Source organism: Nannospalax galili, unplaced genomic scaffold (genome assembly GCF_000622305.1).
Source record: "Nannospalax galili isolate Female #2095 unplaced genomic scaffold, S.galili_v1.0 scaffold120, whole genome shotgun sequence".
In the NCBI taxonomy this organism is placed as follows: domain Eukaryota; kingdom Metazoa; phylum Chordata; class Mammalia; order Rodentia; family Spalacidae; genus Nannospalax; species Nannospalax galili.
Genome location: NW_008350324.1, coordinates 4,445,017 through 4,459,532, shown reverse-complemented (window position 1 = coordinate 4,459,532; position 14,516 = coordinate 4,445,017). Strand labels below are relative to the sequence as shown.

The 14,516-nt window shown below is 50.6% G+C and overlaps 1 protein-coding gene across 1 annotated transcript in view; it reads left to right on the top strand.

The window, feature by feature from the left end:
* Oas3 (2'-5'-oligoadenylate synthetase 3) overlaps positions 1 to 14,516 on the top strand; it is a 23,815-nt gene that overhangs the window by 3,086 nt on the left and 6,213 nt on the right. The window contains exons 2-11 of the mRNA XM_029570589.1: positions 1,246 to 1,522; positions 3,986 to 4,161; positions 5,879 to 6,117; positions 6,950 to 7,103; positions 7,414 to 7,929; positions 8,779 to 9,061; positions 10,773 to 10,948; positions 12,164 to 12,408; positions 12,793 to 12,937; positions 14,177 to 14,350. Coding sequence (XP_029426449.1) covers positions 1,246 to 1,522; positions 3,986 to 4,161; positions 5,879 to 6,117; positions 6,950 to 7,103; positions 7,414 to 7,929; positions 8,779 to 9,061; positions 10,773 to 10,948; positions 12,164 to 12,408; positions 12,793 to 12,937; positions 14,177 to 14,350 — 2,385 coding nt within the window. The remainder of the gene's footprint in view (positions 1 to 1,245; positions 1,523 to 3,985; positions 4,162 to 5,878; positions 6,118 to 6,949; positions 7,104 to 7,413; positions 7,930 to 8,778; positions 9,062 to 10,772; positions 10,949 to 12,163; positions 12,409 to 12,792; positions 12,938 to 14,176; positions 14,351 to 14,516) is intronic.

The following is a 14,516-nucleotide window of genomic DNA, read 5'->3' as shown; positions in this document are numbered from 1 at the left end:
ACCCTATCTGACTCTTTTTAAGTGTAGTTATCATCTCCTTTCTCTGCTCCCCCCCCCTTCTCCTCCTCCTCCTCCTCCTCCTCCCCCCCATCCCCTCCAACTCCTCTTTTTTTCTTTTTCTCTCTCGGGGACAGACCCAGGCTGACCTCAAAGTTGTTTTCTATGTAGCCAAGGTTGGCCTTGAACTATTGATCCTCCTGTCTCCACCTCCTGAGTCTCAGGCTATACATGGATTTTTCTTCAATGTCTTGCTTTAAAACTTTAATAAATTTGTTTTTGTGTGTGTTTTTTGTCTTTTTGAGACAGAGTCTCTCCCTGCAGTCCCAGCTGGCCTAGAACTCACTATGTAGATCAGGCTGACCTTAAACTCATAGAGATCTACCTGCCTCTACCTCCCAAATGCTGGGATTAAAGGCATGTGCCACCATGCCCCGCCTATGATTTCAGTTTTTAAATTACTTATTTGTATTTATATTTAATGTGTTTTGTCTGCGTGCATCTAAGTGCATCCATGTCACGAAATGCCTAAGGAAGTCAGAGGACACCGAATCTCCTAGAACTGGAGTTACAGATGGTTGTTATCCACCATATGGATTCTGGGAACCAAACCCAGGTTCTCTGCAAGAGCAGCCAGTGCTCTTAACCACAGAACCATAGCTCCAGCCCCTGACTGTAATTTTTAAAAGGCTAGCTGCACGGGGGTTGGGGTGGGGGGCTGGAGAGATGGCTCAGCGGTTAAGAACACTGGTTGTTCTTGCAGAAGATCTGGGTTCAAATCCCAGCACCCACATGGCAGCTAACAACTGTCTGTATCTCCAGTTCCAGGTGATCCAACAACAGCCTCTTCTGTCTGCCTCGGGCATTGCACAACACAGGTGCACTTACCTATGTGCAAGCAATACACACATACACATAAAATAAAAATAATAAATAAATTTTTAAAAAAAGATGTGTTAAAAAAGGCCAGTTGCACAGGTGTACTCACATACATGCAGGCAATCAATACACTCATACACATAAAATAAAAATAATAAATTTTTTTAAAAGGCTACTTGCCAACAATTAACAATCAGGGACTGACAGATTTAAAGAGCTCCTCCTGATGCCCAGACCTGACTGCCTGGGCCCTCATCCTGTCCTGCCTGGTGTCAGATGACTGGAGCCCTACGCCCACCCTATCAGTTAGCAGCCCCTGTGGGGACAAGACCTGGAGGGTCCGTTCTCAGCTGTCTTTTTGCTTCACAGGGAGGTTCCTATGGCCGGGGCACAGCTCTCCGGGGTAGCTGTGATGCTGAACTTGTCATCTTCCTTGACTGCTTTAAGAGCTACGAGGACCAGAGGGCCCACAGCACAAAGATCCTCAAAGACATGCAGCCACTGCTGGAGTCCTGGGGCCGAGACCTAGGGCCTGGCCTGAGCCTTCAGTTCCCCGAACAAAGCACATCCAAGCAGTTCCGACTGACATCCAAAGACCTGGGAAGCTGGATGGATGTTAGCCTGGTGCCTGCCTTTGATGTCCTGGGTAAGGAGTCCCTGGCCCAAACCAGAGTTAGGGGTGCATTCACGGAGAGAGAGACAGGTCATTGTATCCCGGCCCTCCACCAATTTGATGTGTGACCTAGGAAAGCCCTTAACCCTCTCTGGGCCTCCATTTCCCTTCTAAACGTATCAAGTTTGGGCCTAACAGGAGCCAGGAAGGCCTAATCCCCCTGGATCTGCTGTCCTGGGGTCAGGTGCCTGGCTTTCACGGGCAGCTATGGTTTCCTTCAACCTTGGGCAGAACTGCTCAGCTCTCCCTTCATGGCCCTGAAAGCAAAGGCTTTTGAGTAGACATGTGGCCTAATCTGAAACCTAATCTGAAAATTCTTGCCATTTTCCCTTATGCTATTAATGTGATTTTTGCATGTTCCAACATGTATGGCTATACTTGAGTTACTCCAAAGTATATCTCTCTTGTCACATTCGAGAATGAGAACAGTGAGGTGGTTATGTTCCCTGGCTGTGACAAAATTCCCAACAGCAACAACTTAAGGCAGAGTTTATTTGGGCTCCCAGTTTCAGAGAGATTTTAGTTTGCCACAGTGGGAAAGGCACAGTGAGAGGCTGTCAACCACGAAGCAGAGGCTGTATCAGGGACCAGAGGTGGGGCTGACCTTCAAAACCCTGCCCCTGGTGACCTGCTTCCTCCAGCCAAACCTTGCCTCTTAAAAGCTCCAAAGCCCTCAAAAGGGAGTTACCAACTAGTGACAGTGTTTGAAACCCAAGCCTGTTGGGACATTTCCCATCTAGCCAAAGCAGGGGTGGGGGATGGGAATCAGAATTAGATGTATACTCAGGGGGTGCTTAGGAGACAGCCCCACACTACGCAAGGGTTATAGAGTCAGCCCCAAGATTATTCATTATTCACCTCAGTGCTCTGGAAGTGAGTATCATCCTGTGGGCAGAGGCCTACTTCCCTCATCCCATGTCTGCTATGACCATCCCTTTGAATACACAGGGGATGGGTTCCAGGACACTAAAGTCCACCTCCCCTGTGAAGTTTGTGATTATAGTGGTTGTTTGAGGGACTTTGTTTGCTTTTTGACTTGAAATTTGGGTTTGTTGGTTTTGTTTTTGAGACAGGGTCCCATGTAGCCCAGGCTGGCCTCAAACTCATTACATAGCCAAGAATGACCTTGAACTTCTGATCTTCCTGCCTCCACCTCCAGAGTGCTGGGATCACTGCTGTGTGCTATCTTTTCCAGTTTATGCAGAACTGGGGTTGGAGTCTAGGGCTTTGTATATGCTAGGCGAAGCTCTCTCTACCCACTGAGCCACACCCTCAGCTCCCCTCTGGAATTCCTCAGCTCTGGATTACCCACAACACCCAATATACTACAAATCTGTGTAAGCACAGTTCATGTTGCTTACTGATAGGGATGTCCTGAGAAATGATGGTGCGGCCTCCTTAAGCAATCAGCTCAGAGAAACCGTCATCTGATTCACTTAGTCCTTGTCTGAGACATCTTTACAGAATGCACCACTGCAATTTCAACGCCTTACAGCTTGGAGAATAGTGTCTAGGAGAAAAGGCTGTGTGACTCAGGGCACAGTTCAGATTGTTAGAGGATTTTCAGTGCACGGTTGATTGAACTGCAGGTTCCCAGCCTTTGGATTCCCAAGCCACCACTGGACACACATACGTCATAATACCGTCTTCACTAGTCCTGACTCCTCCTAAGCTTTGCCCAGGGCAGAGAAAAAGTCACATGCTAAAAAGCCAGCCATCTCTGATTTTGAATCCTAACTCCATCACTATGTAACCTTGAGTACAATATGAGGTTCCTCTGTACCTCAGTTTCCTCAGCTGTAATATGGGATGAAGAATTGCCCTTGCTTCACAGGGTTGTGATGGACAGATAATCAGGGTTTACATGTAAAATTTGCCCCACAAGCCAGGCATGGTGGTGCACACCTTTAATCCCAGCACTCAGGAGGCAGAGGTAGGCAGATCTCTGTGAATTCAAGGCCAGCCTGGTCTACATAGTGAGTTCCAGGACAGCTGGAGCTACAGGGAGACCCTGTCTCAAAAAGACCAAAAAAAAAAAAAAATTGCCCCACAATGACCAACTCCAAAATATCAGCTCTCCCTGCCAAGGGGTCTGAATTCTTGCCTTTGTGTCTCCAGCATCCTTTTCCTCCCAGGCAGAGTTTAATTAGGGGTGTGTGCAGTAATGTTTTTGTCCTGCCCAAGGGAGGACAGAGCAGAGGGTTGGTCAGGCTCTCGGTGCCTCTATTCCACTAGCCTAGGGCCCACCTAGCCACATGGGAGAAGAGACATCCCCTCTTCTTTCCTGCACCCCAGGAAACTCCAGGCTCTCTTCTTGGTCTGCCAGACCCCCTGGCTCCAGCTCCCCTCTTCAAAGTCTGCCCCCTCACAGGGACTGGACTCTCCATCCAGAGTGCCCTTCCCACCCTTCCTAACCCACTGCCCTGATGCCCACAGGACATCTCAGCTCTGGAGTCAAGCCCAAACCCCTGGTCTACACTTCCCTCCTCAGCAGCGGCTGCCAGGAGGGTGAGAACACTGCCTGCTTTGCAGAGCTGCGAAGGAACTTTGTGAATACTCGCCCAGTCAAGCTCAAGAACCTAATCCTGCTGGTTAAGCACTGGTACCTCCAGGTGACACTTCTTGTGTGGATCCTGCCTACAGCCTAAGATCAACTGATTTATTCTTTCATGCTAATGCAACCATCTCCTTCTGTTTAGTGGCTATCTATACTCTTTCTGGGAAGCACCTGTTTATGTTCTTTGAGATTTTCTCTTGTGCACTACCTTCTTGTTGATTCATGAAAGTTCTTTATTTATTCTGGATGTCATTCTAAATGTAATGCAAAAGTATTCTCTTGTCTGTATCTTGTACTTCTGCTTTCTTTAAAAGTAATTTGTCACCAAAAATAGTTAAATTTTAATGTAACAAGATATATTAATCTTTTTCTTGAATGATTTGTTCTTTGGGTGTCTTAAGATACCTCTCTCTAACCTGACTTCCTAAAATGAATCTCCCACGATTCCTTAAAAAATTCTGGCTTTTCATAATCAGGTCTCTTCCCTTCCTAAATAGGGTGTGAGGTAGTGAGAAGTTTGTGTCCTCCCCCAGCCTCAGGAGTGCCCCCAGCTCTCATTTTGGCTAGGCAACCCTGGTGCACTGTTGAAAGGGGGTGCCCAGCCTCTGCCTAGAGATGAAAGAACCAGACCCCCAAAACTTGGGGCATATAGCTTGGCCGTTCCAGTAGACAAGCACGTCTGGTTATGAAGAGATCCTAGGCTCTAATTCTGGTGCTCACTTGCTGTGTGACCTTGGGCAAATCCCCAGCCTTCTCTAAGTTTCTGTTCTGTCTACCTGCACGTAAAGAAACACATGAGTCTGTCTATCTCAGGTTCTTCCCACGTTAGTAGGATTCTCTAGGGGCAGACGCATATCTCTCTCTCTAGTCCCAGCATTTGAGAAGAGGGCGAGGAGGAGTGAGTTTGAGGCCAGCAGAGGCTACATAGCATGACTCTGTTAAAAAAAAAAAAAAAAAAAAAAAAAAAAAGGAAGCCAGATGTGGTGGCGCTTGCCTATGATCTCAGCACTTGGACACTCAGGACGTGGAGGGAGGAGGATCATGAGTTCAAGGTCATCCTTGACTACTTAGTGAATTCAAGGCCAGCCTGGGCTACATGAGACTCTATCTCAGAAAGAAGGGAGAAAGAAAGGAAGGAAGGAGGGAGGGATGGAGAGAGAGGACAGGACAAGGAAGAACAGAAAGTCAGAGCAAACTGTGGAGCCAGGCTTCCTGGGTTCTAGAAGTTTCTTCCAACACCTAAGTGGTGGGTGCCTGGACTGTGTGCCATGCACCCAGAGAGACAATGGGCAGAGGGGCAGGGCTGCTGGGTGCCTCTACCAAGGTAAGTCACTTCTGAAGAGTCAGCGTGCCCCTCTAGGCCAGTGCAGAGGTGGTATGGTTTCTCTCTCCCTGGAGCCTGGGGTCCCAGGCACCTGGTACAGACTCTGAAGTCACATGTCCAGATGGAGAGAGACAAGGGACCAGAGGGACAGCTGGAGCCTGACCTTCCCCTCCAGTAACCTTCTCCCTGGATACAGAGCATCCTGTCTTCTCCCATCTGACAGGGCCCCAAACCCACCTCGCCTTTATCTGGGCTCCCTGCTGGTCCTCTGAGATGCATTCCTTCCCAACCTCTCATGTCTGGAGCCCCCACAGCAGACAGATGAGAAAGCCGGGGGTACCCTGGGCCACTAGGGCAACATCCTGTCTGGCTCAGCCAGCAGGTTCTGGGAGCTCCAGCTCAGGCTCCTTCCTGTGGCTGAGCCAAGCCCTGTCCTTGCTGCTCACAGGTGCAAGCACAAGAGGCCAGGAGGGATGCACTGCCCCCGGGATATGCCCTGGAGCTGGTCACCATTTTCGCCTGGGAGCAGGGCTGCAGGAAGCACACATTCAGCATGGCCCAAGGCCTCCGGACCGTCCTGGCCCTGATCCAACAATACCAGCACCTGTGCATTTTCTGGACTGAAAACTATGGTTTTGAGGACCCTACAGTTGGGAAGTTCTTGCGGATGCAGCTTGAGAGACCCAGGTATGTCCTCAGACCCCACTGCCCACTCTCCTGTCCCTGACTTTGGGAAAATGAATTGACCCTGATTAATTAAGTGGAGTTACAATCACTTGGGGGAGTTTTAAAAACAGAACAATGCCTGGCTCACATGTTTTGCATGTGAGCTTTATAGACATCATACATACATGTTGATAGCCCATGACTGCAAGGCTACCATTCAGGTTTACAGGAGAATATTTCCAGCACCCCAAAGGGCCTCTCCCAGTCAGTAGCAAAGCAGAGATAGCCCATTCTGATTTCTCTTGTTACAGTTTTGTCTGGTCTTAAATCTCATTTAAACAGAATCCTCCAAGATGACCTGGCACTTCATCTTTGACAGTTACATCTTTGAAATCTAGTCACATAACTGTGGTCCACTTTTTTCATTGCTGTATAGTATTCACAGCAGGTGGGTCTCTGTGAGTTTGAGGCCAGTCCGGTCTACACAGCAAGTTCCAAGCCAGCCAGGGCTACATAGTGAGACCCTGTGTCAGAAAAACAAGTCTAGTGCATTGAAGAACATGACTAAATTAATGCACACACCCAGGAGGGGAACTGATGAATCATGGATCTGAATCAGAGTCCCAGGGTTGGACCTGGTGTCTTTTGACTCCACTGTGTAGCTAGAATTCAGCACAATCGCTCCTGGGAAGCAGGAACCATTAACCTTCTACAAATGAGAAACTGAGGCTCTGTGGAGGGCCATCATCTGCCCCAGGACACACAGACAGAAAAGAACAGAGATGGGCCGCACCAGGCTGGCTCTCATCCTGACCTTCGTGCTCAGTGCTGTCTTGTCTCTCTGGAATTGCAGGCCTGTGATCCTGGACCCAGCTGATCCCACTTGGGATGTTGGCCACGGGAAGACCTGGCACTGGGATGTGCTGGCCCAGGCGGCCGAGTACTGCCGTGACCAACTGTGCTTCCTGGACGCAGCTGGGGTCCCTGTGCAGCCCTGGGAGGGATCAGTGAGTGGGGGACTCAGTGGGACCTCGAGCTTTGCACCCATGTGCTGGGGATGTGGGGTGCAGCATTGGGGGTGGCAGGCATGTCACATTGGTCTCCCAGCTCTGGGAGATGAACATCATCAGCTCTCTGAGCCCTTGCCCTGTGTCCCTACGGAAAGACACCTTAGCCTGATCTACACAAAGACCCGTATCTCCCGTGAGCCTCCTGGGCCCCAGTCTCCCCAGCTGTGGTGGGGCAGGACTGAGAGGAGGGCTGGGTGACTGTGGAAATCTCTGCCCCACCTGATAAAGTGCCTTCACTGCCTTCCAGGGCCTTCCATGCGCTGGGCTCTCAGGTCTGGGCCACCCCATCCAGCGAAGCCCTAACCAGGGGGCCCATGAACACAGCAAGAGCCACAGTACTGGGCAGCCAAGGGCAAGGAACATGCAGCCCTCAAACCCGGCTCCAGGCCTCCCGAAAGCAGTCGACAAGGGCTCCAATATATCAAACGTAACAGCCTGTAAAGCCAGCAAGAGCCTCAAAAAAGTCACGTGTCCTAAGATTGTTCTTGATACAACGCTGAATATGTCAAGTCACCTACTGAGCACTGAAAACACACAGTCCTCCCACCTACCTCCCGGCCCCTTGGCCACAGCCAACATCATGGGTCCCAGGCCAGGGATGGGCCCAGGTCTGTCTCAGATCTCCAGCAGGGAGCTGGACCGCTTCATCCAGGACCACCTGAAGCCAAGTCCCCAGTTCCAGGAGCAGGTGAGAAGGGCCCTCGACAGCATCCTGCGTTGCCTCCGGGAGAAGTGTGTGCACAGGACCTCCAGGGTCAGCAAGGTGAGTCCAGCAGGTGAAGTCACCCATTGGCCACCAAGGGAGAAGAGGGTCTACACCAGAGCAGAGGTTGGCTGGGGGACTCGGTTGTCCCTGGAGGGGTGATTTACTGACTGGGTATAGATAGACATTACTCAACTTAAAATGGGGTCATACCCCAATAAGCTCCTGAGCTAGAAACTGTAGATCAAAAATGCATTTTTTTTTTAAAAAAAATGCATTTTTAAAGCCAGGCATGGTGACTGACATACACCTTTAACCCCAGCACTCAGAAGGCAGATGCCAGCAGATCTCTGTGAGATCAAGGCCAGCCTGTTCTATTTAGTGAGTCCCAGGCCAGCTGCTGCTACAGGGGACCTTGTCTCAAACAAACAAACAAACAAAACAAACAAATAATGTGTGTGTGTGTGTGTGTGTGTGTGTGTGTGTGTGTGTAAAGCCCACGAAGCCTCCATATGTAGATGTGTGCCGCACAAATGAGTATGTGGGGCAGATTCAGTTGAATGAGCATGAGTGAGTGCCTGTGTGACTAACTCGGAGGGTGGGTGTTGGCTGACTTATAACTGCTGCTCCAGATGTGTGTGGGGGCTACAGGTGGAGATGACGCTGACCACTGCCCTGACTGCCACCCATTATCAGTAGCTACACATTAGCCAGCCAATGCTCAGGCCCTGTGGACCATGAGGCAGGTTCTGTAAATCTGACTCAGCTTTCTAGGCTCCTAAGAGCTGGGCCTCAGGGCTCCTGCCATCCACCTTGGCTCAGGCCCATCAAAGAGAGCCTCATCCCAGGTCACCAAGAGGGTGCTGGCTTCTGGAGGGTCCCCAGTCTGAACGGCCCTTCCCTCCACAGGGCGGCTCTTTCGGCCGTGGCACAGACCTGAAGGGTAGCTCCGATGCAGAACTTATCATCTTCCTCAAGGACTTCCAGGACTTCAAGGACCAGGGTCCCCTCCGAGTGGAGATCCTGCATGACATGCAAACCCAGCTGCAGGCCTGGTGGCAGGACCCAGGGTCTGGCCTGAGCCTCCAGTTTCCTGAGCAGAACCAGCCCAGCGTTCTGCAGCTCCAGCTGGTGTCCACGGTCCTAGACAGCTGGATGGACATCAGTCTGCTGCCAGCCTTTGATGCCGTGGGTAAGGGTGCCCAGCATGGGCCTGAGAGAGTGCTGGGTCCCCAGGGGACTTCCAAGAAGGGGGTTGGTACCTGCCATTCTCCTCAGGATCCTAATTTTTCTACTTTACCAAGCATAGAAAGTCATTCTGGGATATCGTAAAGGGGTCATCAAACCTTATTAGCACTGACCATATCACCAAACTTTTAACTATGAGGTATTCGCACCTCTGAACCCCCTGCACCAGCTACCCACACAGCTCTTGGAATACTGATTCTCTCTGCTTCCTCATCTCTGTTTTGAGATTCCTGTTCAACAGTCCCTGACCTCATCTGCTTTGCCCCTGCCACCTTCCTTAATCTTCCCGCTTTTAATTTAGACAGGGTCTCCCTACAACCTAGGCTGGTTTCAAATTTGCAATCCTCCTGCCTCAGCCTCCTGAGTTTACAGGGATCATGGGTGTGTACCCCTAGGCCCTGTGCCATGTTCTTAAAGTGCCAATTCTCCCGTCTCTCATGGTAAGCCACTTCCTCGTGTGGTTTGTGTCTTGTTACTGGGGGGCCCATGAGGTGGGTGGGATGTTGTCTTTCCTTTTCCTATGGAAGTTTCTGTGGCTGTGGGCTGAGTTGCACTAATCTCAGTCACCTTAAGCCTTGGGGGGGGAGCAGGCTGGGATTCCCCTGCATGCTTTGCTGTAAATGTGGAGTCACATTCACACTGAGCACAAGACCGGGGCCTCAGTTTCTCATGGAGGACTCGCCCACCCCTCCCCAACCGTAGCAACCCTCAGAGCCACTCTCTGTGGTCAAGTGACCTTCCTGAGTCACTTTTCATGGAAAAGGCATCCATTCTAGAGAGCAGCCAGGTAGACCGGGTAGGGCTCTATCCCAGGCTCCCTCTTATGCCTTGGAAGCTTTTTCATCCGGGAAATGGACATATTAATAACAGCAGTAGGCTGTGCTTACCGGCACACACAGTGTTCTCTAATTCCAGTTCTGAGCATGCTTCTTATAATAGCCCTGCAAGTCTATGAGCCTCTTTGATTTTTCTATTTTTTAATTGTGTGTATGTATGTATGTATGTATGTATGTATGTATGTATGTATGAATGATGTGTGGGGGTATGTGGACATGTGAGTGTGGGCGCCCTCAGAGGCCAGAAGAGGGTGTCAGATCCCCTGGATTTGGAGTTACAGGTGGCTCTTAGCCACTGAGCCATCTCAACAGCCCCATGACCCCTTTTACAGATGAGGAAACCAAGATCCAAAGAAGCAATGCCACACAGCTTGGATGTCAGTTCAGTCCTGCCTATCTCCAGAGCTCACTCCCTTAACCTCCGTTTATACAACTTCGATAAAGACAAGATCAACTTCCTTGCAGAGTTAGGAGGTGGATTAGCAAAAACTATTGAGCCAGGCATGATGGTACATGCCTATAATCCCAGCACTTGGGAGGCTGAGATGTGAGAACTGCTGTAATTTCAAGGCCAGCCTGGGCTTCATAGTGAGTTCTAGGCCAGCCTGAGAACATAAGACCTTTCTTGAGTTGTTGCCAAAACAAATTGATAGTTCTGATTTTTATTCAATATTATGGCTTACCACTGATGGCAGTGCTTTACCATTAATGCTGAGCTTAATTACGTCATAAGTATTTAACATAACCGTGCATGGATGGGCTGGTAGACACTACCATCTCTACTCAGAGTTGCACACTACTTGTTCCACACTCCTATAGGGAAGCTGAGTTCTGGTGCCAAACCTCAGCCCCAGGTTTATGCCTCCCTCCTCAGCAGTGGCTGCCAGGAGGGCGAGCATGCCGCCTGCTTCTCGGAGCTGCGCAGAGACTTTGTGAACACTCGCCCAGCCAAGCTCAAAAACCTGATCCTGCTGGTCAAGCACTGGTACCAACAGGTGAGGGCCCCTGACTCCTCCCAGGAAGCAGTTACTGTCATGGCAACCACTCCAACCAATCAGCAACTCCCTTTCCCAGACATGTCCTCAACTTTGCAAGTCTTTTGTCTGCCCCAGTCAGGATGCTCCTCCACTGTCCACTCCCTGCCCACTTCTGGAAGTCGCTGTATCTTTTCTCCATCAAGTCTGAAGTTGGGGTTCGCCATCCCTGACTGGCCAGTCTCTTTCCCTTTTCACGTCCCATGATGCCCATTGATGAAGACCACCTCCAAGCCATTTCTTTTCAAGTTATGCTGAATCCCAAGCAACCTCAGGAACACTCCTATAAGCCCATCTCTGAAGGTCTGCATGCCTTCTCACCACAGAAAGAAAAGGAAAAGAAAAAGAAACCACTTTCAGGCCAAAGGCATTGAGTTAGTTTAACCTGGAACCAATGTGAGTGATCAGGTTTAAGTTACCAAATCCCATATTCCAATGTGATGGCAGTTTCATGACATTTAATGGTAACAGAACACAGAAAAGTCACAAATCCAAGCATTTCTCAAGTGCATTGGATGGGTTAGAGTCAAGCCAGAAATCTCTGGTGTAGGTCTCAGATTCAACTATCTGATGACATCTTTTGTGTTGACAGAAGCTAGTGGCCTGTTAACACATCCAAAGGGTTTCATGTGACAATCACAAGGATGCTGGATCACACACAGAAGTGGGTAATGAATGGCTGTTAAAGGACTAAAGGCAGTCTGTGATAATTAGGCTGTGGACCTGCATCATCCCAACCTCCCCACACTCACTGAGGTTCTGGTCAGTCAGTCAGCCCTACATCTAGGTGTGACTCCTTTCTGGGAATTTAGTTGGCATGGCACATGTATTCTACAAGTAACTACAAGCACCCACATCTGCCAACTGCTAGAGTGGGTGTTGGGATGCTGAGAAGGACACATCGTGCCCCCATTCCGGTACAGTTCCTCACTCTCTTAGATGGGGGAAAACCCAATAAGTCTGAGCTCTTGGTCTCACTGTGTGACCTTGGACAAGTCCCCGCCTCCTCCAGACAATCTCCCCATCTGTAAAATGAAAAGCGACAGCCAGGCCATCTCCATGATCTACTTCTTCCTGGGGTTCTGTTTTACACATTCCCTTGTCTCCCCAAGTCCCATGAACCAGCCTGAGGTAGGTACACACATTGATCGATCTTTGGTTTGCCTTGGGTAACAGGTTGCCACTGGATGTAAAGCACCATCAGGTTCCGCCCTGCCCCCAGCCTATGCCCTGGAGCTCCTGACCATCTTCGCCTGGGAGCAGGGCTGCAGAAAGGAGCAGTTTCCCATGGCTGAAGGCCTGAAGACTGTCCTGGGGCTGGTCCAGCAGCACCAGAAGCTCTGTGTGTACTGGACGGTCAACTACAGCCCAGAGGACCCAGCCCTCAGAGCACACCTTCTGGGACAACTTCGGAAAGCCAGGTGCATCACATTCTGCAGTACCCCCTTCAAGTCCCATCTCCCTATGCTTTCCTGGAGTCAGTGTACCCAGGACGGCCTATCGCAGGCTTAGGGTCACCCATCCTGCCTGCCGTGCTTGCCTCTGGATTCTGATGAGAAAGCTTGGACACAGGCACCCCAGAGGGAGGAAACCTGAGCCCTTCTGATTAGCACAATAAAATTGATACATTAAGGGGTTCCTCAATACAATAAGATACCATTGATCAAATTAAGCCCCCCCCCCCCGTAGCTCTCACCAAGGCAGCCAGTCAGCCAGTCATAAGGTTCCCCTGAAGCCCATTCTAGTCCTTCCCAGCTGCTGTGCACTGACTCTTCTCTATTGCTGCTCACCTTTTCTGTCCCCAGCCCTCTAGTCCTGGACCCCGCCGACCCCACCTGGAACGTGGGTCAAGGCAGCTGGGAGCTATTAGCCAAGGAAGCCAAAGCCCTGGAGTCTCAGACCTGCCTTCTGAGTGGAGACGGAACACCTGTGCCATCCTGGGATGTGATGGTAAGAGGCAGGGCCCCGGGACCACTGAGATGGCTCAGTGGGTAAAGCATTTGCTGCACAAGCCTGACAAGCTGAGTTCAACCCCAGACTCCACCTAAAGGAGATTGATATCTGACCTCTACACATGCCCATACACACAAATACACATATACACGCACACATACACATGCCCACACACGCACACACACACACACACACACACACACACACACACACACACACACAGAGTTGAAAAAAAATTTAAGGCCCCAGGTGGTGGGCAACTGTGGATGCCCTTGCTGGGTCCCCTTCACTGCTAGGACACACCTCCACAGTTGCTAGGGCTGTTGGCTGTTGACGCTGACAGCTGCCCCTCTGGAGAGCTGACCTCCATAGAGTCATGTCCCAGCCAGTGCCCTAGTGACACTTGAGGGAAAAAAAGCCCCCTTGGTCTGCATCAGCCCTAGGCTGCAGTTCTCAGTCCTGAACTCCCTGTGAGAGGATGCCAAAGCTTATACCTGGCTGAATCCCAGCCTTCCAGGATTCTGTCCTACCTCCCTCATCTCTGGTCTCCCAGCACATTCCCAGTAAACCCTTTGCTCAAGATTCAGGCTCTGCATCTGGAGAAACCAACCCAAGGCATAAGCCACTCACTGTTCCCAAATGTATATTTCTGTTACTATAGCAAAATACCCAAGGCTGGGCAAGTTTATAAAGAAGGTGGTTCAAGGTTATGCACTGGCATAAGCTGGGATGTGATGAGGATGACATGGCAGATGGGATCACAGTTATAGGAGTGAGTGTTGAATGGGATGTCACAGGTTTACTCTCCTTGTACTCCCCAGCAGGGTTCCCATGAAGACTACCTTAACCCCTCCCTAAAGCACATTCCACTTTAGGCTCCACCTCTTAAAGGTCCTAACACCCCCTACTTGCAACACATGAATCTTTGAGAGACAAAGTACATGTGGACCACAACAGATAAGATCTTACACATCTGCTTACCACACAAAGGGTCCACTGAGATGGGGGGGAGGGGGGGTCACACCCATGTAAAGGGGAAACTGAGGCTTTGTGTCAGTGGTGGGGACAGAACTAGAACATGGGTTCCTCCAGCGTTCCCTTGGGACATGCCGGCCAGCTGGGTATGGGAGGGGCACGGGAAGACCGCAGAGCTTTGTCCTCCACAGACGTCAAGGGACAAGGCTTGCGGGTCCCTGGTGTTCTGCTCCAGCCAGCCCCTCTGGGTTCTCTCGGCAGCCAGCCCTCCTTCACCAGACCCCGGCTGGGGACCTGGATAAGTTCATCAGTGAATTCCTCCAGCCCAACCGCCAGTTCCTAGACCAGGTGAAGAAAGCCGTGGATGTTATCTGCTCGTTCCTCAAGGAGAACTGCTTCCGGAACTCTCCCATCAAAGTGCTCAAGGTGGTCAAGGTGAGGCCCAGAAGCTACAGGGCCAGGGTGCTCCTGCCAGCTAGGCCTCCTTCTGCACCAGTATCAGGACTGGCCCACCCCTGTGGGCACCACAGCACTCCAGAGGTGGAGAGAAGTCCAAGGTCATCTTTGGCTGCATAGGAGTTTGAGGCCAGTCTGGCCTAAC